This window comes from Lutjanus erythropterus, chromosome 18 (assembly GCF_056507025.1).
Source record: "Lutjanus erythropterus isolate fLutEry1 chromosome 18, fLutEry1.hap2, whole genome shotgun sequence".
NCBI classification, from domain to species: Eukaryota; Metazoa; Chordata; class Actinopteri; order Lutjaniformes; family Lutjanidae; genus Lutjanus; species Lutjanus erythropterus.
The window spans coordinates 20687501-20714600 of record NC_139334.1 but is presented as its reverse complement, the minus strand read 5'-3'; the positions used below and the strand labels follow the sequence as shown (position 1 = coordinate 20714600).

At 34.8% G+C, this 27100-nt stretch overlaps 1 protein-coding gene and 1 long non-coding RNA gene across 2 annotated transcripts in view; both read left to right on the top strand.

Annotated features, from left to right (window-relative positions):
• The window catches only part of LOC146310997 (uncharacterized), a 51688-nt gene extending 47137 nt beyond the window's left edge, over positions 1–4551 (top strand). Inside the window, exon 6 of the long non-coding RNA XR_014772268.1 lies at positions 4394–4551. This is a non-coding gene — a long non-coding RNA (uncharacterized LOC146310997). The remainder of the gene's footprint in view (positions 1–4393) is intronic.
• A 3948-nt stretch (positions 4552–8499) lies between these two features.
• Positions 8500–18117, top strand: mbip (MAP3K12 binding inhibitory protein 1). Its single transcript, XM_084743087.1, has 9 exons — positions 8500–8643; positions 11026–11142; positions 11378–11587; positions 12173–12269; positions 12598–12663; positions 13576–13734; positions 14282–14379; positions 17732–17770; positions 17876–18117. Exons 1-9 carry the CDS (start codon positions 8524–8526, stop codon positions 17981–17983), a joined length of 1014 nt encoding a protein of 337 aa, XP_084599213.1. The 5' UTR covers positions 8500–8523; the 3' UTR covers positions 17984–18117.
• The last annotated feature ends 8983 nt before the right edge of the window (positions 18118–27100 follow it).

Here is a 27100-nt window from a genome sequence, read left to right as displayed (position 1 = left end):
AAAGGTTTTTGGTTCCAAATTGCTTACCATGAAATTAAAACTGACAAATCGAGCCAGAAATCTTTGTTTAGTTATGGACACGGATCTACATTTCAACAGTCACATAAAGACCATTACTAAATCAACCTACAGTTACCTTAAAAACATACCAAGAATTAAATGGTCTTTGTCTAAACAAGATACAGGAAAACATATTCATGCTTTTATTTTCTGCAGGCAGACTTTTGTAATGGTGTCTTCACAGGTTTTAGTAAAGAAAAATCAATTAGACAGCTCCAGCTTCTCCAAATTGCCGCTGAGTCCTCACTAACACCAAGAAAGTGGAGCATATTACACTGGTCCTTAAACCACTGCACTGGCTTCCAAAGCATAGATTTTAAAATCCTGTTACAAATTTTTATAAAGCACTTAATGGTCTTGGGTGTAAATACGTCTCTGATTTACTGGAACAAGTTTCCTCAGTGTTCCCAAGATCAAAACCAAACAAGGTGAAGCAGCGTTTAGTTTCTATGCTCCCCACGTGTAGAACAAACTTCTTGAATACCTGAGGGATAAAACTGTCAGCTCAGTCAAATCAGGGCTTAAAACATTATCGTTTACTGCAGTTTTCCTAAAGAATTAGATACATAACTTCTTGTTAAAGTAATCTGTAGCTAATGTTTTTATATTTGTTTGATTTTATTATCTTTTAAACGCAGTTTTTTAAATGTTTTAACTATTTATCGACTTGCTTTTGCCTTCTGTTATTATGGTCTTTTAAAACCCAATTTTAATCTGCTTATTTTAATCTATTTAAATGCTTCTGTAAAGAACTTCCACCACTGCCATATACTGTATCTACCTTGCCAAACTTGTATTTACGACTGTTTGTACATTCACTGCTTCTGTTAAAACAAGTGCTGCTGCTCAAAAAGCATTCACATCCCGACAACAACAGTATCATTTTCATGTATGTGCTCTGACTGAGGATGTAATAACAAAATAACTATCAACATACAGCCTCTCAGGGGAAGACTGCTGTGTGACTGAATCACTCTGACTCACTGCACTTCACTTCAGCCATTTAGGCTCTGCTGGTTCCTGTATCAGCTCCTGGGAGGACAATTTAGGAGGACTAACTTATCACCAATAACTAGTTTAACAAGGGGCATGTGTGTGAAGGACAAGTGTGTAAGATTTAGGGGGATTTATTGACAGAAATTATATATTTGTACGTATGCTTTCATTGTATAATCACTTGAAAATAAGAACCCTTGTGTTTTCGTTACCTTAGAATGAGCCATTTATTTACAGAGAGAATGGGTACACTGTTGTACTTCCAGAGCAGACAAACCAAACATGCCTCTCATTTTTTGCAGGTTTCGTGGACATTGTAGGTTTTCCTGTATGCTTAGAAGGGGAGGGTGAGTTTTGTTTATCTTCTGTCTATTACTGGGGTGGGTAAAATGATAAGAAAATAGTAAACATGACATGGAGACGTAATGCAATAAACAGCACCAACAGCTTCTTTTTATTTTCCTCTCTGACATGGAAAAAAATTAAACTTAGGCAATAACTCTAGGGGGCACACTACCTCAAACACAGAAGGCTTATAATATCATGATTTGCCGGGAGCTGTCGTCGACAACTGGACTTTGCTCGAGGTTCTTGACGATGTTTCATCTCTCATCTCATACAAGAGGGTTCTTCAGTTCTAACTTACTAATGGGGAGTTGCAGGTATTGGACCTCTCATGGGATCATTAACACCCTAAGAGTCATGTGAGCTGTGACTGTTGGACGAGACGTGAAACATCTTCAAGAACCTCAAGCAAAGTCCAGTTGCCTTCAATAGCTGCTGGTGAATACCATGACCTGGATGACTGAGGACCTTCACAGATATATAAGCCACAACGTTACGATGATTAATGACTCTAAGCCATTGCAATGGTGGTGGTATTGTCCACTGGCCCAACCCTAAGGTTGCATTGTATTTTACCATATTAGATGGTCAAAATCTGATGCAACTAGTACATAAGAGTTAGATTCAACATTAAATTGCTGCTGTTAATGCGTCAAAAATAATAATCCAAATATAAACCATTAAGTTTTTTTTTCCCAAGTTCTGTTTCTAAGGTCAGAAATGAACTTCCCTAACTTGAACTAACCTTAGTTTTTGAGAAAGTATGGATGAAAATAATTTAACATCTACAATTTCATGACAAACTAGGCAAATATTAAAGCTCCTGAAAGCTACTATCGGACCTTACTGTTAAAGTTTTTTCCTTAACATGTTTCACCACTGGTGTAGGGCATTCTCTCGCTAGTTTAACAATTTTGTTGAGCCATATTTTCCAGTCATGTGACGTGTCAGATAAGAGATTACTAAAAAACACGATTTACAGACAGTCACGGCATGTAATGGAAAACCATCTGAACATAAGTCAGGCAAGAGACCTCTTCAATCGCTCTGTATGTGCAAGGGAACCTGTATTAAGCTGATTAAGCGGTTGCACATAGAAGGGCTGAAGTGCTGGTGGCTGTGCATCTTCCTCTTGCTGATTGGAAATGTGGCAGGAACTGCAGTGTGCAGCAGTAAAAGCCAGTTAATAACTTTATGAGGATCCTTAGCGCTTTGTCCATATCATTAATGCTCTTCACAGTCAGAAGTGGCTTAAAGCAATAACCTGCCTGCCTACCTGTGTGGCTAAGTTTCAGTGGAGACTGCATCGCACTGGAGTGTAGTGTTTTCTCCATTACATTAACTCACTGAGAGTTTGGTTTTGCCTCTGTGAAAACTGGTAAAAACATTCTGAACAGTTTTTTCTATCTGACGTAGGTCAGTGTTGTGTTTGGTTTTTAGTCGTGTGTCACTGTTGGTCAGTTGGTTCCCCACTTTGGTCCAGACTGAAATATTTCAACAACTATTTCATAGAGTACCATGAAATTCTGTCCATGTAGCCATGGTCCCCAGAGGACAAATCCTACTGAACTACTGATTTTTCATGTTGTGCCACCAACAGGTTGACATTTCAGGTTTAGCATTAAAGATCTTAACAATGATTGGATGGACTGCAATGAAATTATGATAACCTTAACTTTTCCCTTAATGACCAGCCATTGTTATTTGTCCAGTGTATTAGTGTTGCGACCAAACTAATCACATTTCCATCAGCCTCAGCTTTACTTTGTGTTTAGTGCAAATTAGCTAAAGTTAGCATGCTAACAAGCAAATCTAGTGAAATGTCTCAACTCACCTAATGGATTGCCATGAAATGTCAAATAATTAGTCATGGTTTCCAGAGGATTTGACTTTGGTGATCCCTGGACTGTTCTTAGTCAGCTTGGCAGTCTGCGTGAAATGTTCTAGTAGCAGCAATAGATAAACTTCGGAACCCGCTTGCTAATGTCTGACGATGATTTAACCTCTGGAAGCAATGGCAAATGTATCTGGGCTTCCGATATAGAGCATATCTGGATAATAGATAATGGATATCTAATCCTGGACTTTCAGGCCCATTTACCGTTAATTAGAGATCAAATTAATGCTAAATGTTCGCCAAATGACGAAGTGTCTTTATGGGTCATAAAACATCATAAATGATCTTTTAGCAGGAGTAGATGTTTATATCTGTTAAATTAAGCAATATGCTAATGGAGTCTGACAGACAGGCAGTCGCTGAACTCGAACTCCACAGTGTGTATTTTCAGAGCAGTGAGCTTTTTTTCCCCTGGAAAAAACAGGCCTAACTTTAAATTTACAGACAACTGACAGTTCAGCTGTTCAACTTACAGTGAAGGACTTGTTGTCGCTTGTCATTGTCAAAGAGTTTTTAACTGATTACGAGACATACACAAACTACCGAGACCGTCCGAAAGGATTATTATTAGCCAGTTAAGAAGCAGCAGGAGGAGATTCTCATTCAAATAATTGTATGTTTTATGTTAAATTTTGTGGCTATTACTATGGAAAGATAACTGCTTTTATCCTTCTATACTTGTGTAGAAGCTTTAAACAGTGAATAATGAAATAACCAGGCATTTCAGCATATTTTATCCACTTTTTAGTTTCTTGTTTCATGGTGAAATGGTTCTCTTCTCACAATAAAAGATGGTTGTTAAAAACATTGTTTGATAGTTATTAAAAGCAACATTTCTTCATGTTCAGCTGCCACAGGGAGCTCAATCTCAAGCCCACAGGAAGGGAATACATTTAATTATTCCCCTCTCAGTTAAATGAGACAAAACCTTCCCACCGCAATCCACTTGTCTCTCTACATTGTGCTCCCTCTTTCTCCTGACCCTCCCGTCTGGCCTTTACTCTGTCTCATGCTCTGTCAACATCATCTGCCACTGTGGAGCAGACATGCTCAAAAGCAGACCTTGTGTTTCATTTTTTTTTTACTTTCCTGCAGGTGGCTGATGTGACGGAGGCAAGAGGCAGCAACAATCCCTTCTTCACTCGCTTCCCTCCAATACCAGCACCTTGTTTCCTGCACAACACAAACTCCCTCGCTCTGCCAAGATCGTGTCCTCATCAACCAGAGTAGAGCATTTTCCTCCTAACAAGGCAGCCCAGGTTGGTATTACCTTTTAACAAGCAGTAAGAATCACACAAGCAGCGTAGAAACAATTAATAAATAGTCAATAACACACAAGAGATTTGCAGACATCTGTGGTTCAGTGTCACTTAATTCACTTGTGCTTCTTTTTTAAAGTTCAGTATTTTACAGTGCACCTCAAAGAGATGGATATAATAATTATATACTTCCATTCTCACAAAACTAGCATGTTTTTACTCAATATTTTGCCTTCTACTTGTGTTTTGAAGTTTTCAATCCAAACAAAATGTTTAAAAAGGAGGTAGTAGTACCAATTTACTTTAACCCCAACATTTAGTGTTTTTGGAGTTGTAATTAATGGTTTATAACACATTATAAATGCAGTCAAGAGCTGATATGAGAACATGTTTTTCAGTCTATGTCAGCAAGTATAACTCATGTGAAGTATCAGTTACTGGTGAGGAATAAATGTAGTGGATGAATGATGGTGAATTATTGAGAATATATCACTGAATACGTCTTCATATTTTTTATGAAAATAAATAAGTGGACCTTGAGTTGAGAATTGTTTATCAAACTATTTCTAAGATCAAGAATAACTCTATAAGCACTATATGTTGTGTTAATGTCAACATCTTTATAAACAGTTTATTACCCTCCAATTATCAGTTACTTAATGCTTTAGAACTCATTGTATGAGTTTGTTTGTGTACATAATCATAAATAATGAAATATCACAGCGGCTGTGTTATACCGTGTTATCAATCATCCATAAATTGTTGCGTCAATTATAATTTTTGACAAATATATAACATTAATTATACATTAAAACATTTGTAAATAAACTTATATTGCGATGTTGCACAATGTAGTATTAACCATTTATACACCAATTATGGATATATCAAAAAACACATTATTGACAATTGTTGACAAATACATTTGTAAATATTCAAAAATGTCCTTACATTTGCTTACAGCTACATTAAGATTCCTCAAGCATTTATATACTTATGAATGCTAAATAGTGATTAAATATTAGATAAACATTTTGTTTGTGTAAAAACTCATTAAAATGCAGTTGCATATTTTTAAAAATACTGTAAATGGTTGTAATTTGTAGTTGTGCCATTGCTGGTTGCTATTTATGATTTTGTAACATCAGAGGAAACAATAAGGCAAAATGTGTTAAGTATTTTATATCTGGTTGAAAAGTTTTTGTTTTCTTTAACATCTCTTTACTGAATTTTCAAAATATAAAACCACCCTCCCCTTTTCCTGCACTCCAGTCTCTCCTACTCATCTTCCCAACCCATCTCACCACACAGTCGTAAAGTCAGAACAAAAACATAAAAAAAACGAAAAACAAGCAACCAAAACTAAAAATACAAAAACAAACAAACAAAAAGAAGAGAACAGAACTGAATCAGACATACAGCTACACATATTGATTCATTTGTTCTTTAATTCAGTTGCACATTTTTGAAGTGCATTTATATGGATTCAGTCTTTCCTAGTGGTAGAAAGTAACTAAATACATTTATTCAAATAATGCACTTCTGTCCAATGTTTAGATACTTGTTTTTTTTTTACTTAAGAATTTCTATTTCATGGTACCATACGTATTATTACACTGCAGTTATTTTACAGCTATAGAACATACTTTTCAGAGTAAAATTATACATACAAAACAAATTAGTATGTAAATATGATGCATTATTATAGATTTAATTACATTACAGTGCATGAAAATACTGCTCATGTATCAATGATCCAATAATAACAATCCAATCACAGTGCCCATTCTAAAAAATGAACACTTTTACTTTCAAGTACATTTTGTACTGCTGTATGTTTTGAGTAAAATTTAGAATGTTGATGCTTTTATATGAAATTGATCATGTTTCTAGTGTCATACTGGTTACTCCATTAAAAGATAAATACTTCTTCCACCACTGATCTTTTCCAATTTTAACCACATGACGTTCTTTCAGAACCACAATAGCATGTCACATTTGAACGCCATCATTATCTGCAAAACTCCCACTTATTTTTTTTTTTTTATTATATAATCAAAATGGAAAACACTTTTCCCAATATGAGCACCTTAAATCACGATTACTGCCAGATTAAAGAAAAAAAAAATCACAGGTCTTGGGTCTGCAGCCAGGCAAATTAAATGAGCAGTTTTTTAATTTCTGAGCTCCTCGCTGTGTGGGAACATTCAGCAATGGCTCAGCATGTCAAACCATGTCAAGTGTTACAGTTCCCTTCCTGTTTCAGGGGGAAAAAAATATCACCCCAGAGATGAATTAAACTAAAAAGGCTTGTCTTCAGACCCCTTCCTAAAATGATTAACCCTTCTAGAGAGCATTATTGAGCTCTGAGTGGTTGTGCTTTCTCATTGCCTGTAATTGTTCTTTTTCTGTTGTTGCCTTCATCAGTCTCTCTCCTCATTATATGAAAAGAAGGGAAAAATGTCTGAATAGAGGAGGGAGATTTTCCCACAGTCACTCAACTCAGAAAAATACGCCATTGTCGCCAGGTTCCCATCCCAATGCCCTGCTGCACAGTCCGTCGCGCTCTGAGGGACAATGTTCCTATAATTGAGTGACCATTCTTTCTCCTGTTTGAAAAGTAAGTGATGGAGAATACAGTTAAATGGAGCTACAAATCTCACATTTGAGTCAGTCCAGTCTGCAGGTAGCCGTTTCCAATTGTTTCATATTTGACTGCAGATATAACTCAGAGTGAAAACCCTGAGCAATAAGACAGTGTACTTAAGTTATTTATATTGTATCCTGGGCTTATCTTGCTATTAATGTAGATACACATGTAATTATGTTCATTTGAGGGAGAACAGCATAACGATACTTTTCCTCTTTGAGCATCATTCATCTTGTATTTCCCACATTGATGAAAGGCTTTAGTGTACCGATGTATAGTATGAGCCATGTGTATTATTGTGTGGAATTGTCTGAGCCTTTTTAGCTCTTAATGAGAACAAAGTGACATTTTATTCTGCTGAAGCCTCTCCCAATAATATCAACATTACCTGCAACATGTAAAGCTATAAGGCAAGGCACAGCAATTTATTAATGTAGTTCATTTCATACACTGAGCAGTTTCCAAGTGCTTTACATGCATATAAAACATTATAAAAGAAAACTTTAAAAGAGTGAATGAAATAAAATATTGAAAGGCAGCCTAGATATAAAAATGAAAGTAATGACATAAAAACAAAGGAAAATAAAATAAAAAACAAAATAGAAGTAATAGGCAACCAAGTATAATAGGATTTTAAGCTTACTTTTAAGGTTTAACCATCTGGTAGGTTTCAAGTTACTTTGTAGAGCAAGAGTTTAAATAAGACATGTGATCAATTTCTAAAATATGAGGATTTGTAATTAATTTAACCACCTAACAGTATATTAAGTTGTTAGAAATACCACAGCTGCAACACCAAAATTGAAATAAGATAAGATTTATGAGTCCCACAACAGAGAAAAATGTGTTAGCAGCGAAGTGTATAGCAAAACAGAATGAAGCAATCAATAATCCAATGATATAATATGTCATACTGTTACACTCGTGCTTTATGGTAATAATTACTTTGTACATAATATTTCTCAAACATTTTTATGGCAGGACTCATTTTATTATTATATTATTCTGAGGAAAAAATGTGGTTTACAGGCATGCATTGAAGCAGCAAACTATAACAAAATCTAACATCATAAAATATTTTATAAAAGTAGATTAAAATACAGAAATTTAAAAATATCTATCTATCTATCTATCTATCTATCTATCTATCTATCTATCTATCTATCTATCTATCCATCCATCCATCCATCCATCCATCCATCCATCCATCCATCCATCCATGTTGCGAGTGCACGCATGCGCCCTTGCAGCCTCACGCTCACGTTGTCTCATTTTAACCAATCAGCGGGCAGTATTGGTGCAGCCGTTGAACAGCAATGGCGGAGAAAACGAAGCTGAGTGGAAATCTTTCTCCTCCTTATGTGTCCAGTGAAATGTCCAGCTACAGGGACTGCATGTGTGTGATACTGAAGCTGCTTGCAGACTTCGGCAAAGAGGTTGGTCGACACTGTTTGAGTCGTGTAGCCCCACGTCACGTCTCTTTTACTCCGTGTTGTTAGCTAGCTACATGCTAATGTTTTTAGCATCCAGGTGTAGTGTAGCAGGGCTGCGGAGCTGCTTCTCACTTCATTAATTGTTGCTCATCACTCAGGCGGTGTTTTTAACAATCAAGATGCAACAAATTAAACTTAATGTGGTTAATTATACATTATTTTATCCTACTTCTAATAGGCTTATAGTTACATAACCTTTGCTGAACTAACGCGAGACTCTGACCAGTTCAAACAAACGTTGTTAATTTCACGTGAAGTTATTATTATAAGTAATTATTAACGTGTTGGTGCTACGAACTTACGTAAGTAAAATTAGTAACACGAAACACAAAAATACTAAAAGTCCTGAATTCAAAATTTTGAGTCAAAGAACAACAGTATTAGAATTAAAATATACTTAAAATACCAAAAGTACTCATTTTCCATCTCGTAAAGTAGTGATGCATAATGTGTGTTAATTCTCTGTCATGTTGCAGCTGATATACGTGGAGCTAAAATCATCTTTTTACACACAGCTGGGTAGATTAATCGCTTAATAATATATCATGTTAGAAATCCGAATCTGCAAAGGAACTAGTAACTAAAATTATCAAGCAAATGGCTTCCAAAATGTATTGGAGCACAATGTAAATACTTAAGTAAAGTAAAAGTTTAAATTTCTTAGAATTGTACTTATGTGCAGTACTTGAGTTAATATGCAAAGTTATGACCACATGACCCATATAAGTTTTGTTACATTATCCTGTACATTTATGTTCTCCATTCTAGAGATGTAAGATAAATTATTGGCTGATATTTGCCTATTACAGTTCATTAATCTATATTAGTATGAGTATATATTAGCTGTTAAATACTGGCTATTATAAGAGTTTGTTTGATTTGACAGATTGTCAAAATATTTCCTTTGAATTCTTAGGGAAAATGCTCCATAAGAGCAAGTGTAGTTGCAATTTTATTTTTAAAATCTACTTTACTAGGAAAAAAAAAAAAAAAAACATTTGAAGAGTCAGAGCTGCCCCTTTTTGTTGTCATAGTGATGTCAGTTATATTTGTTTAGTCAGTTATCAAATATTAAATCATCCATCTTTACTGATAACTCTTAAGCTGTGCAGGTTTATGAACTTATTATCAGTTATCTTATTGGTATTGACCATGAAAAGCAAGCAATTATTGGTATTGGCTGAAAAATAATCCAAAAGGTGCATCCCTACTCTATTCCTGCCTGTTGTCTTGTAAAGGAAGAATAAGTACACACCAAAACATGAATATGTTCGCACCGCATTTCTACACTATTCAAATGTATGAATCTCCTTGTGCATACTCAACTTTAATTGTACACAAGAGTGATATCTGAGTAATATCATCATAGTGGCTCTGCATCACTGTTACAATTAGAGCTTTCAGAAAAGATTATTTTCTTAATTAATCATTTCGAATATATAAAATGTCCATTATAAGTTCCCAGATCCCACGATGATGTTTTTACACTCTTTGTTTTGTCTGACCAACATTTCACTGGCCAAAAAACTCAATTTACAATTATTTAAAAGAGAGACGGTAATTTTGTTTCATTATCAATTAATCTGGTGATTATTTTCATGACTAATTTTTTAGTATAGAAAATGTCAAAAAAAAAAAAAAAAAAAAAAAAAGCATAGGAGCCCAGAAAGGGCACTTGGCCCATCAGTAGTCAGTGAATTAATCAGCAACAATAGATAATAGGCCTGTAAAAAATGATTTTCAGTATTGATTAATCTCGTTATTATTTTCACAATTAATCTTTTTCTTTTTTTAATAAAATGTAAAAAAAAAAAAAAAAAAAAGTTAAAAAAAATCATAATCATCATAATTTCCTAGAGCTCAAACTGAGGTTTTCAAATTACCAACAGCCCAAAACGCAAAGATTCCTTGTTTATCAGAATCAGAAATACTTTACTGATCTCTGTTGGGGAATTGTTCACTATGATAAATGACAAAGAAAAGCAAATCCTTAGATTTAAGATACTGAAACAGCAAATGTTTGACATCTCTGCTTGAAAAATGACTGAAACAATTCATCTATTTTCAAAGTAGGTGGCAACTAATTTTCTTTCAATCAACGAATCAATTGATTGACTAATCATCGCAGCTCTAAAACAGAAAAGCAGTAAATACTTTCTACTTAATACTGCACATTGAAGAAGCAGGTACCAGCAATGATTGGCTTTTTTTGTCCTTGAAAAGTAATTAAATAATTAACCCCAATTATTATTAAAATAGAACACATCATGCTGTTCTGTGTCTAACCTCACCTTGTTTGTGTGTTTTTTTGTATTTTTTAATCAGATGAAATTAAGTGATGCTGCTCTGAGAATAGAAGTCAACATCAACGCTTTGGATGTTCCGCCATCTCCAGATGCTCACATGTACAATTGTTTGCAGGAACATATCAGTAAATTACAGGTAAAGTGGCTACACACTGTCAGATTGCTCATTTCTACATTTCAACTTTGGTGAAATTGCACAATTTTAGCATGTTGAGGCTAAAAGGGTTTACTGAAACAAGTCTGAACTGACAACCAGCACATCATTATTTCAGTTTACACAACCCTTTTTTAAAATATATTTTATTCCTTTTTTCTTTCTCAATAAATATTATTTGTTCTTTCATGCAATATTCTCCCAACTGCTTCTACAGGTTGTTTCACAAAGCTTAAAAACACTAGTGGATGCTGAAGCTGATACATCATGTACACAAGACAAAACATCAGATGACGCCGTCACCTCCTCGTCACTCACAGAGCAGACAGCTACACTGTCTGAGCACCATCCGCCCGGCTCAGAGGCTGTGGAGAGCAAGACGGCGGCTGATGATGTCATGGTTCAGATCCGAGCCAGGAAGTCAGAGGTTGGTCTCAGTCAGCAGATCTGTCAGCTGTTCTGGCGGTGACATTTTTAGAGCCCTCTATGCTCTCTGTCAAGCAAATGAATAATCATAAGTAATTGCTCCTGAGGATGTGCACATGACGTGCCGCGGTGAAGCAAATGCTTGATGGAGATCTGATAAGCCAAGTTCAGTGGAGAATAAGGGGTTCTTTAGTGCTGTGGTCGGGTAGAACAGACCACATTGCTGGAGGGCTTTGAGAGAGGGCCAGGTCCTTGATGGATTATGAAGTGGATGCTCATTACTCCGAGATTGCATGTGGATGAAGGACAAGAGGCCCCATTCTGTTGTGCATTTATTTTGGTAGCCAAGCAAACAGTATTTATATTCCATCATGTGATGATGGCAAGCAATTCAGCTTTTTTGGCTACCTGGAATAATTTCCTACTGCATCTCTCATTCCATGTAATGTAAATTGCTGCACTGTTTGCTCCAGATCATTAGACTTATGCAGGCAAAAAAACCCTCATTGCATTCTTGACATCTATCAGTAGCTCATCAATCCATCGTATCTCATTATCTGTGTTGTCTCTCTGTTGTGACCCCCAGATTGAGCGAAGAATATCTGCATTTATGGAACGCAAGCAGATGGAGATCAATGAAAACAATGTACGCGAGTTTTGCAACGTGATCGACTGCAATCAGGGTGAGAATGGGAAAGAGGTTGGGGGCAGGGTGGAGAGGGAGCCTGCACACAGATTGCCAATGTTTGGGAGAGAGCTGATTTCCACAGGCGAGAGGTCAGGCTGAACTGCTCGAAGAGTGGTGCTGAAGTAGCTAACACACTCGGCCTCAAAACACAACCAGCTTAGTCCAGAAAAACATGAGACAGAGGACCTTTTTTAATTCAAAGCTTGTGTGAGACACCAGTTATAGAAATCAGGACACCTTAATGGTAATAGTTGTAATTTAAGTTTTATATATATATGTACTCTAAATATATTTTTAAATCAAAATGTCTCTTGACTCTGTAGAAAACAGCTGTGCCAGAACAGATGCGGTTTTCACTCCTTATCCTGGTTTTAAAAGCCACGTGAAAGGTAAGAAAATAAATATTTGCCACAAAATGTCAATGTGACATTTCTCAGCAGCTTTATTTTCTTTATTTTTGAAATTACACTCATCATTTTGAAAAAGTCATAGGCTTTACTTAACAAGAAATGTTAATTTATAATTTTTGGTTTAATTAATACAAGTAGATCCAAATGTCACTCTAGAGAGCATTACATGTATCATGACAAAAATCTGTTTTTGTGGGTCAGCTTGTTACCAAATATGATTAAAGGGACAGTTCACCCCAAAGTCAAGAAAATATTATTCCCCTGGCTTGTAGTACTATTTATCCAACTAGATTTTTTTGGTGTGAGTTGCAGAGTTTGGGAGATATTGAGAGCCGTCGAGTTGTCTGCCTTCTCTTGAATACTATAGAACTGAATGGCACTCATCTTGTGGTGTTCAAAGCACCAAAAAATAAGACAAGGTAATCCACAGACCTTGTCATGAGCAGTTTCATGTAGTAACTAGGTTCTTTCTGCAGTAGAATCAGCCATAACCACTTTCTTTTCTATTTGCTGCTCACAATAAGGTCTGTGGATTACTCAGAAGACGAGTGCCATTTGATCCCATTATACTGGGATATCTACTGCCGATATCTCCACCTTGGCAACTCAGACCAAAAAATCAAAATTGATAAATAGCATTACAAGCCAGGGGAAAAACATGTATTTTTTATTTTTATTTTTATTGTTTTTATTTTTGGGGTGAGCTGCCCTTTTTAAAAAGACCCAAATTAAAGCACCAACAGATTTTTCACTACAAATTAATCTGTTCAAAAATGTCAGTAGTTTTGTGGGACATGCTATGTATCTCTGTGTTTAATACAGAGCCTTAGATTGTGATAAACCACACTGTTAACTTGTCTTTATCTGTTTATGGGTTGTTTGACTGGCTAGTTACACGAGTGGTAAACACTTACGGGCCCCAGACTCGAGGTGGGGGAGGTCAAGGAGAAGCTGGGGAGCAGCAGAGGGGGCTGATGGCAAGAGACTGCGGAAATGCAGCCATAGAAGAACGACTTCACAACATTGAGACTCACCTGAAACTCCCAACAGGTCAGAGAATGACTAAGACAGTGAAGTTTTACTAATACTAAAATGCACTTGTCTCAGTGCAGGGTTCAGTGTTTATGTTTTGGGTCAGAGATCAGAGACGTCAATTTTTACTTGCCCCTGTACAAATTGTTTTATTTATTAGCAGTCATCAAATAACAACAAGGACTAAAATTGACTGTCATGTTTAATCTAGGGCTGCAACATCTATGATTGTTGTATTAAATGATTCTAAAAATAGTTTAACTTTTTTTTTTAGCCTGAGGTGGCATTTTACTAGACCCAAACAAAGTGGGCAATTCTTGTTGAGTCCCGCAATGTATGCAAGTTACCATTATAACGTATTTGAAATGTAACACATTAAAGTGTAATTATGAAGGCATTCGAGTCAGTGTACAAAGAATAATTAATCTGACAGTTTTGTGGAACAAGAAAAAAAATAACAACAATAAGCCCTATGAGAAGTTTTTACCTAATATAAAGAGTGTGACATTATGCTGCTTCCTGTACACACATTTACAATCTCCACTCTACATGTGTTTCCCCTCAGCGGGTCCAGTTCCTTTGAGTGTCTACCAGAGACTAAAGAAGCTGGAGGATCGGATCCTGGAGTTGGAGGGACTCTCTCCTGAGTACTTTCAGTCAACGGTGAGTCATGTAGCTTTGAAATAGATGTATGAAACGCTTAATAATTATTAGGCATTAATCCATGGTTGATACACAGGTTTTATTGTAATTGATAAAATTTAGACATTTCAAAATTTGTATAAAACATCTGTTATGTTTGTTTTTTTGTACTTGTGTGCTACTTACAATTTTCTGTTGAACTCTAAAAACTCTTGAGTTCTCAAAATTTAGCCAGTTCTCCAGTGTAAACTTAAAGCTACAACATGGAGTTTTTAACTGTTTATCAATCAGTTATTGGTCATTCTAAACAGCTGCCACTGAGTTGTATTGTCTTTGAAATCACATCAAGCAATGCTGTGTTTACATTTTCCCTTCCAAAGTTACAGTGAATAATAATACAGTGAGTAGTATGTTAGCCAGTTAAAAATAAGCATGGGACCATTTTTCCTGAGGTAATTTTATTTTTGGCATTATGTTTCATGGTTATTATGGTGGAGCCGCTACTGTTTTTGTCCACCAGGACCTCAAAAGTTTCCGTCCTCATGAACCGTAAAAACAACAAAATATAAGATCAAAAGTAAAATGATCTAAATAAAAATCTTCTGTTTGCATTAAACTGGCTAATGTACTACTCCCTTTAACTTTGCCTATGAAAATGTAAACACAGACCTGTTTCACCAAGTGTTTGACAGAGAATGCGACCCAGTGACGGGCATTAAACGCATCTATAGCATAGCAATTGCATCTATAGTCCTGAAATAGCCAATATTCTCACTGATGGTCTCGTTAACGTACATAGGTCATACAGGGGCATCGGTAATAAACTGAGACTGTTTCATAACCAGTTAAAAACTCCTTGTAGTAGCTTTAAAATATAAATTTTACAAGGGGCATGAAGCTGGCCGCCTGTTAAAAGCTAACAGCAAAAGCAGCAATGATTCTGAATATGGACAAGACTGAACATTATAACTGTTGCGTTATTTTAACGCAGTATAACATCACACAAGTATACTTACAAATGAACATGCAGCAAACTCATTCCTCAGCCGCTTCATGCTGCTCCTGTCCTGCCAAACCTGCCGTGGCTTCATTGTCCCCAGTGTTCGATTCCTGTTGGGGCCGCTGTAAATCACCTCTGTGCTGTATTCCCTGTTGTCAAACTGGCCTCCATCTGTCATGGAGGCTGTGTTCCAGTCTGGGATAAGCTAACTAGCTAATGGCAGCCATAGTAGTTAGCAGCAATGCGCAAAGAAGTGGTACTTCTATCACAGGTGTAACAGTGAGGTGCAGTTTAGCTTTTTGCCCTTTTTGTTTGCTGTGATTTTGTAGAAGTACGTCCTGTATTTTTGGAAAGTTCTCATGAAAGAACCCCAGAATTTCCACTAAAGAATTCAGCAGTATTTCAGAAAATGACTGGTGCTATATTGGCATATTGAGTATTTTTAGTTCGTCCAGTCTCTCTCTGTAAGTTTAATGTGTATGATGCCTAAATTGGCATGCAGAATACTAATTTGCTGTCTGCAATATCTTTTCAAATGAAATCTACTTACTGAGAGGAGTTTGCGCATGATGCTAATGGAGTTTTCCCTGATATGCCCCGATACTTCAACACGTCTCCCTCCTCAAGCTACACTTAAGTTGATTTGAGTCAAAAATGCAACGCGTTCAGTTAGATTTACTTAAACTTAGGTCATTGCAGAAAGCTCACTTGAGAAATGGCTGCTACTTTTCACTACACCATGTTTTATAGTGCAGCACAGACTCGAAAGATGGCAGTAAGTAATTTATTAGACTTTATATTCAATCTGACAGACTTCAGCCGAGTCACACAGACTCTAATTTCCCATCTTGAAGGAGTCTGTCCAGCCGTGTGTTTAGTTATCTGAGTAAGTGTGCTTAAGATGCTGCATGTCTCTTCACAGCACCGCATGCTGCTTCTGAGAGTATGCTGCTCTCCATCTGCTTTTGACTCACTGCATGTTTGTGTGAGCAGCAGAGCAAGAGATGTCGAGTGTCTTTGAATAAACTGATGGGGTCTTTTATATTCGGAGTACCACTTTTTTTTTTTTTCCTGAAAATACTGTAGTTTGGTGTTTGCTGAAGAGCTGTACACAGTTGGCCCACGATTTCAGAGACGACATTTTAACACTGAACAGCAAAGGAGGCTGCTTAACAAATTATGTTGCATCTTAGAAATAAACAATTTTTACAGTTTAGTGTCAAAGATTTTGAGTAAAAACACATTTCTTTGAGCAGTCTTACACACATGCTATTTAACGCTACTAGGAGGAACTTAACTTATATTTTAATGATTTTGGAGGCCCCTTTGGACAACAGTGGTAGTGAAAATAACATTCTCTAAATTAAAATCTCCTCCCGCTTAATCGGTTGATTCCACCTTGTCTGCATCACGGTTCTGCCCAGTCCTATGCACGGCTGTAAGCCCCACCAGCAGTGTTTCAGAAGCATTTCAGCAGCGGAGCCCACCTGATTACTTGCTCAAATTTTGTTGATTAGGTTCTCTTTCCTTGCTCTTTGTGCTTCTACCTTAGGTAAGCAGGCTGCGTGGTTAAATAGTTTCTTTTCTGTCTGTCTTCATGATCGTGAGTCCGCACGGGTTCTCTTATTTTGAAAGTTAACCAGATTCTCCCTGCATTTTCTGTGTCTGACTTCCTGCCCGTTCAATCTGTTGTACACTAATTGACACGGCATCTGTCAAAAATAGACTGCGTATATTTGAAGCGGAGAGCCGCTTCTGCGACGTGCCAAGGCGCTGTTTGTGGAATCAAGCGTTGTGTAGAATGGCTGCGATCAGCTCCAGCTAATATGGCGCAGCCGTAACACAACGCAGCCTTGCCTGGGAATATGTAAACAGAGGCTTGTTAAATCTGATTTCATCAAGTATTTCACTGAGAATCTGACCCGGTGGTAGGCTTTAAGAACAGCTAAGAAATATCCAGCCATCTCTTTGATGGTCTTCTTAAGTTCTGTAGGTCATATAGATGCATCAGCGTTAAATTGAAGCTGTTTCATAACCAGTTAAATCCTCCCTCCCTTTAACTGTGACGCCCCTGTCCTGATTGAGGACATTTGTCAGACGGTACCTCTCTTCCTCCTGTTGCTAACTAACTGTTATCAAAACATCCACTAAAGACAAAATATCATTAAAAATAACCTTAAAATTCACCTTCTCAAAGTGGCTCTTAGCAAACCAAAAGAGGTTTGGTTTAACAAAATGTCTTTCTGTTCCATGTCTCTGTGCAAGTAAGAAAGGGAACAGACAAGTACCTCAGGATGCTTCTCAAATGTTAGGCCAGTTTAAACATTGTGCCAATACAAAAGGTCTAATGTACTTATGTGCTTTTTTCCGTAGAGTCATCTGCACAAGCGACCAAAGACGTCCTCTGCTCAGGTTAGTTTTTTGTTTGCTTTCAATGCACTTTTTTTTTTTTTTTTTTTTAGAATTCAGCCTGTTTTGATCCGCTGATCTTTTTTTTTTTCTTACTATGTCCATCAGGCCTGCAGTCTGACAGAGCTGGATGAGAAGATCATTGCAGTGAAAGCAGCGCTGCTGAAGAGGGTGAATGAATTTGGTCCTGGATATGGAACAGAGTGCCCAATGTAACACATCAAAAACCAGTGCGCTAAGCACACTGTCTGTTAATGCATTCAATATGTCCATTACATTCAGAAAAAGGGTATTGCTCTAAATAGTTTTGTAGCTGAGATGTAATTGCTCTGTAAATAAAGGTGTTTTTTTCCTTCATGAAAACTTGTACTCGTTATTTAACCCTCTATGGTACCATGTTGCCCTCAGGCAACAAACCCATTTTTGCCCTGTCACATCTCCACAATGCATCCCTTTAAATGATGCGATACTTTAAAAAACAGGTAAAACCATAGGGAACCATTAGCAATGCTTTAAGTTGTCACATGACCTCCAGGAAGCGATTTTGAAACCCTTCTTGGCAGGCTTTTTCTAAGGAGACAGCTCTGCTATCTTGCTGCAAAAAAAAAGACTCTCAAAAAGTTATTTTTTGTCCCTTTTCCACCTGGAAAAAAATGTCTTCACACTAATAGGTGAGTAAACTTTAAGTTTTGATAGTTTCATGCAACTTATTTACTAATTTAATAGTGGATACTTGTTAAAATGCAGCTGTTGCCCTGAGGCAACAACGTGCCATCATGGAAAGTTGCAATGTTGCCTGCAACAGTGAACCATTATGGAATCACTATAGCAAACACAACACTGACCACTGGCCTATTTGGGTGGAGAAAAAGGGCAGATGCAGATACCCTGGATGTAAGGGTATAGTGAAATCACAGTGCACAAAATGTGTCACGTGCCTGTGCTTCACTCCTGAAAAAAACTGCTTCATGGAGTTCCATAAGCACTGAGCAGCAACACCACAAGTGATGGCAACACATGTCAGGAAAGACACAGGGGACTGACAGAAAACATGCACTGAAATGAAGCAGTGATGATCAAACACTGGAATTTGTTGTTTTTGTTTTTCAAATGGTTATGGTTATCTTTGTTGATTTAAGTAGTTTAAAGTTTTATACTTTACACATTTATTTCAATGGGTTGTTCCTAAATAGTACAATATTGCCTACAGGCAACATTTAGCCAAGAAACTTTTTAAATTCTTTTCATAATTCTTTTTAATTTAAAATTTAAAATGAATTGTGACTTCTTGATGTTATTGAATATTTTTGCATAAGTTTATGAAATAAACAATGTTCAAATTGGAAAAGGAACGTTCTTTTTCACTTACGCACCATTATGGTACAATGTTGCCTACAGGCAACGAACCCCAAAAATTTCCAAAAACGAAAATAAAAATAAAAATAAAATTTCTTCAGATTATGTTTATTTAGTCTATTTTGAGACATAAAAACACATTTCCCTCACTGGCATCATAATGTGTACCATAGAGGGATATGACCATACATACATACATACATATGACCGTACATACATACATACATATGACCATACATGCATACATACATACATACATACATACATACATACATATGAGCATACATACATACATACATATGAGCGTACATATGACCATGCACACAAACATACATACATATGACCATACATACATACATACATACATACATGCATACATATGACCATACATACATATGACCATACATACATACTTACTTATGACCATACATGCATACATATGACCATACATACATACATACATACATATGACCATGCATACATACATACATGTGACCATACATACATACATACATACATACATATGACCATACATGCATACATACATACATACATACATACATACATACATACATATGAGCATACATACATACATACATACATATGAGCATACATACATACATACATATGAGCATACATACATATGACCATACATACATATGAGCATACATACATAAATACGTACATACATATGACCATACATACATACATACATACATACATGCATACATATGGTCATACATTTGACCATGCATACATACATACATACATACATACATACATATGGTCATACATATGACCATGCATACATACATACATACATACATACATATGACCATACATACATACATACATACGTACATACATATGAGCATACATACATATGACCATACATACATACATACATACATACATATGACCGTACATACATACATACACATACATACATACATACATACATACATACATACATATGACCATACATGCATACATACATACATACATACATATGAGCATACATACATACATACATATGAGCATAAATACATACATACATACATATGAGCATACATACATACATACATATGAGCATACATACATACGTACATACATATGAGCATACATTCATACATATGGCCAAACATATGACCATGCATACAAACATACATACATATGACCATACATACATACATACCTACATACATACATACATATGACCATACATACATATGACCATGCATACAAACATAAATACATATGACCATACATACATACATACATACATACATACATACATATGACCATACATACATATGACCATGCATACATTCATATGACCATTCATACATACACACATACATATGGTCATACATATGACCATGCATACATACATACATACATATGAGCATACATACATACATACATACATACATACATATGAGCATACATACATACATACATACATATAGACATACATACATACATATGACCATACATATATATGACCATGCATACATACATACATATGACCATACATACATACATACATACTTATGACCATACATGCATACATATTACCATACATACATACATACATACATATGACCATGCATACATTCATATGACCATACGTACATACACACATACATACATACAGTCATACATATGACCATGCATACATACATACATACATACATATGAGCATACATGCATACATACATATGACCATGCATACATACATACATGTGACCATACATACATACATACATACATACATATGAGCATACATATATATGAGCATATATACATACATACATATGACCATACATACATACATACATACATATGACCATGCATACATACATATGAGCATACATACATACATATGACCATGCATGCATACATACATACATACATACATACATACATACATATATATGACCATACATATATACATACATATATATATAGATATATATAAATTCTTTTTATAATTGTTTTTAATTTAAAATTTAAAATGAATTGTGACTTCTTAATGTTATTGAATATTTTTGCATATGTTTATGAAATAAACAATGTTCAAATTGGAAAAGGAACGTTCTTTTTCACTTATGCACCATTATGGTACAATGTTGCCTACAGGCAACGAACCCCAAAAACTTCCAAAAATAAAAATAAAAATGAAATTTCTTCAGATTATGTTTATTTAGTCTATTTTGAGACATAAAAACACATTTCCCTCACTGGCATCATAATGTGTACCATAGAGGGATATGACCATACATACATACATACATACATACATACGACCATACATACATACATACATATGACCATACATGCATACATACATACATGTGACCATGCATACATACATACATACGAGCATACATACATACATATATACATACATACATACATACATATGAGCATACATACATACATACATACATATGAGCATACATACATACATACATACATATGACCATACATACATATTACCATGCATACATACATAAGACCATACATACATACATACATACATACTTATGACCATACATGCATACATATGACTATACATACATACATACATATGACCATGCATACATTCATATGACCATACATACATACACACATACATACATACATATGGTCATACATATGACCATACATACATACATACATACATACATACATATGAGCATACATGCATACATACATACATACATACATACATACATATGAGCATGCATACATATGAGCATATATACATACATACATACATATGACCATACATACATACATACATACACATGAGAATACATACATACATATGACCATGCATACATACATATGAGCATACATATATACATATGACCATACATTCATACATACATATGACCATACATACATACATACATATATATATATAAAAATTCGTTTTATAATTGTTTTTAATTTAAAATTTAAAATGAATTGTGACTTCTTAATGTTATTGAATATTTTTGCATATGTTTATGAAATAAACAATGTTCAAATTGGAAAAGGAACTTTCTTTTTCACTTATGCACCATTATGGTACAATGTTGCCTACAGGCAACGAACCCCAAAAACTTCCAAAAATAAAAATAAAAATGAAATTTCTTCAGATTATGTTTATTTAGTCTATTTTGAGACATAAAAACACATTTCCCTCACTGGCATCATAATGTGTACCATAGAGGGATATGACCATACATACATACATACATACATACATACATACATACATACATACATACATACATATGACCATACATGCATACATACATACATGTGACCATGCATACATACATACATACGAGCATACATACATACATATATACATACATACATACATACATATGAGCATACATACATACATACATACATACATATGACCATACATACATATTACCATGCATACATACATAAGACCATACATACATACATACATACATACTTATGACCATACATGCATACATATGACTATACATACATACATACATATGACCATGCATACATTCATATGACCATACATACATAGACACATACATACATACATATGGTCATACATATGACCATACATACATACATACATACATACATATGAGCATACATGCATACATACATACATACATATGAGCATGCATACATATGAGCATATATACATACATACATACATACATATGACCATACATACATACATACACATGAGAATACATACATACATATGACCATGCATACATACATATGAGCATACATATATACATATGACCATACATACATACATACATATGACCATACATACATACATACATACATATATATATATAAATTCTTTTTATAATTCTTTTTAATTTAAAATTTAAAATGAATTGTGACTTCTTGATGTTATTGAATATTTTTGCATATGTTTATGAAATAAACAATGTTCAAATTGGAAAAGGAACGTTCTTTTTCACTTATGCACCATTATGGTACAATGTTGCCTACAGGCAACGAACCCCAAAAACTTCCAAAAATAAAAATAAAAATAAAAATTCTTCAGATTATGTTTATTTAGTCTATTTTGAGACATAAAAACACATTTCCCTCACTGGCATCATAATGTGTACCATAGAGGGATATGACCATACATACATACATACATACATACATACATACGACTGTACATACATACATACACATACATACATACATACATACATACATATGACCATACATACATACATACATATGACCATACATGCATACATACATACATACATACATACATATGACCATACATACATACATACATATGAGCATAAATACATACATACATACATATGAGCATACATACATACATACATATGAGCATACATACATACATACATACGTACATACATATGTAGCTCAGCGTAAGTTCAATCAGGAAGAACTTCTATTACGCTGCCTTCATTCACAACTTTCCTTTACTCCGCCTCTCTCCTCCTATTCCCTCTAATCAGCTGTTTGTGGGCGTTCACCTTTGTCTTTACCATCCATTCAGATTTTGCCACGGTCGCGATAGCCAGTCAATTTGCTGCTGCCAAATCTTTAAATCGCCTCTGTCTTTGCTTCATCAGTTGTCATTCAGTCAATCGCGCGACCCTCCTCCACCCCTCTCTCCTCCAGTCACTGGACCCAGGTAGCAGAAGATGTTCACCTCGATCCTCCCTGACGCCCTCTCCTCCAGCCTTCAGGTCCAGGCAGCAGGAGTCCAGAGCCACTTCACCTCACCAGTCTCTGCTTTGCACCTCATCATCACCACCACCACCAGTGTCTAGACCCCGGGGGGGTTCTCTTCACTACAGCTTCATCACCCCCATTTATATATACATATTGTTTCACCTCATTGGGGTCTAACCGCCAAAGACTGTTCATGTTTCATATATCATGCATGTGCCAATAAACCATTTCTCTTTTACTCTTAGTCTCTCCTGATTGAAATGAGCCTACATACATATGAGCATACATTCATACATATGGCCAAACATATGACCATGCATACAAACATAGATATGACAATACATACATACATACATACATACTTATGATCATACATGCATACATATGACCATACATACATATGACCATGCATACATTCATATGACCATACATACATATACACATACATACATACATATGGTCATACATTTGACCATGCATACATACATACATACATATGACCATGCATACATATGACCATGCATACATACATACATACATATGACCATGCATACATATGACCATGCATACATTCATATGACCATACATACATATACACATACATACATACATATGGTCATACATTTGACCATGCATACATACATACATACATACATACATATGAGCATACATGCATACATACATACATACATATGACCATGCATACATACATACATGTGACCATACATACATACATACATACATATGAGAATACATACATACATATCACCATGCATACATACATACATATGAGCATACATACATACATATGACCATGCATACATACATATGAGCATACATACATATGACCATACATACATACATACATACATATGACCATACATACATACATACATACATACATACGACCATACATGCATACATACATACATACATGTGACCATGCATACATACATACATATGAGCATACATACATACATATGAGCATACATACATACATATGAGCATACCTACATACATACATACATACATATAACCATACATACATATGACCATGCATACATACATACATATGACCATACATACATACATACATACATACATACATATATACATACATACATACTTATGACCATACATGTATACATATGACCATACATACATACATACATACATACATATATACATACATACTTATGACCATACATGTATACATATGACCATACATACATACATACATACATACATACATTCATATGACCATACATACATACACACATACATACATACATATGGTCATACATATGACCATGCATACATACATACATACATATGACCATGCATACATACATACATGTGACCATACATACATACATACATACATACATACATATGAGCATATATACATACATACATATGAGCATATATACATACATACATACATACATACATATGAGAATACATACATACATATGACCATGCATACATACATATGAGCATGCATACATACATATGAGCATACATACATACATACATACATACATATGAGCATACATACATACATACATACATATATATATAAATTCTTTTTATAATTCTTTTTAATTTAAAATTTAAAATGAATTGTGACTTCTTGAAGTTATTGAATATTTTTGTATATGTTTATGAAATAAACAATGTTCAAATTGGAAAAGGAACGTTCTTATTCACTTATGCACCATTATGGTACAATGTTGCCTACAGGCAACGAACCCCAAAAACTTCCAAAAATAAAAATAAAAAAATAAAATTTCTTCAGATTATGTTTATTTAGTCTATTTTGAGACATAAAAACACATTTCTCTCACTGGCATCATAATGTGTACCATAGAGGGATATGACCATACATACATACATACATACATACATACATACATACGACCATACATACATACATACATATGAGCATACATACATGCATACATATGACCATACATGCATGCATACATACATACATACATACATACACATGAGCATACATACATACATATGAGCATACATACATACATACATATGACCATACATACATATGACCATGCATACATTCATATGACCATTCATACATACACACATACATATGGTCATACATATGACCATGCATACATACATACATATGAGCATACATACATACATACATACATACATATATACATACATACATACATATGACCATACATATATATGACCATGCATACATACATACATATGACCATACATACATACATACTTATGACCATACATGCATACATATTACCATACATACATACATACATACATATGACCATGCATACATTCATATGACCATAAGTACATACACACATACATACATACAGTCATACATATGACCATTCATACATACATACATACATACATACGAGCATACATGCATACATACATATGACCATGCATACTTACATACATGTGACCATACATACATACATACATACATATGAGCATACATATATATGAGCATATATACATACATACATATGACCATACATACATACATATGAGCATTCATACATACATATGAGCATACATACATACATATGACCATGCATGCATACATACATACATACATACATACATACATATATATGACCATACATATATACATACATATATATAGATATATATAAATTCTTTTTATAATTGTTTTTAATTTAAAATTTAAAATGAATTGTGACTTCTTAATGTTATTGAATATTTTTGCATATGTTTATGAAATAAACAATGTTCAAATTGGAAAAGGAACGTTCTTTTTCACTTATGCACCATTATGGTACAATGTTGCCTACAGGCAACGAAGCCCAAAAACTTCCAAAAATAAAAATAAAAATGAAATTTCTTCAGATTATGTTTATTTAGTCTATTTTGAGACATAAAAACACATTTCCCTCACTGGCATCATAATGTGTACCATAGAGGGATATGACCATACATACATACATACATACATACATACATACATACATACATACATATGATCATACATGCATACATACATACATGTGACCATGCATACATACATACATATGAGCATAAATACATACATACATACATATGAGCATACATACATACATACATACATATATATATAAATTCTTTTTATAATTCTTTTTAATTTAAAATTTAAAATGAATTGTGACTTCTTAATGTTATTGAATATTTTTGCATATGTTTATGAAATAAACAATGTTCAAATTG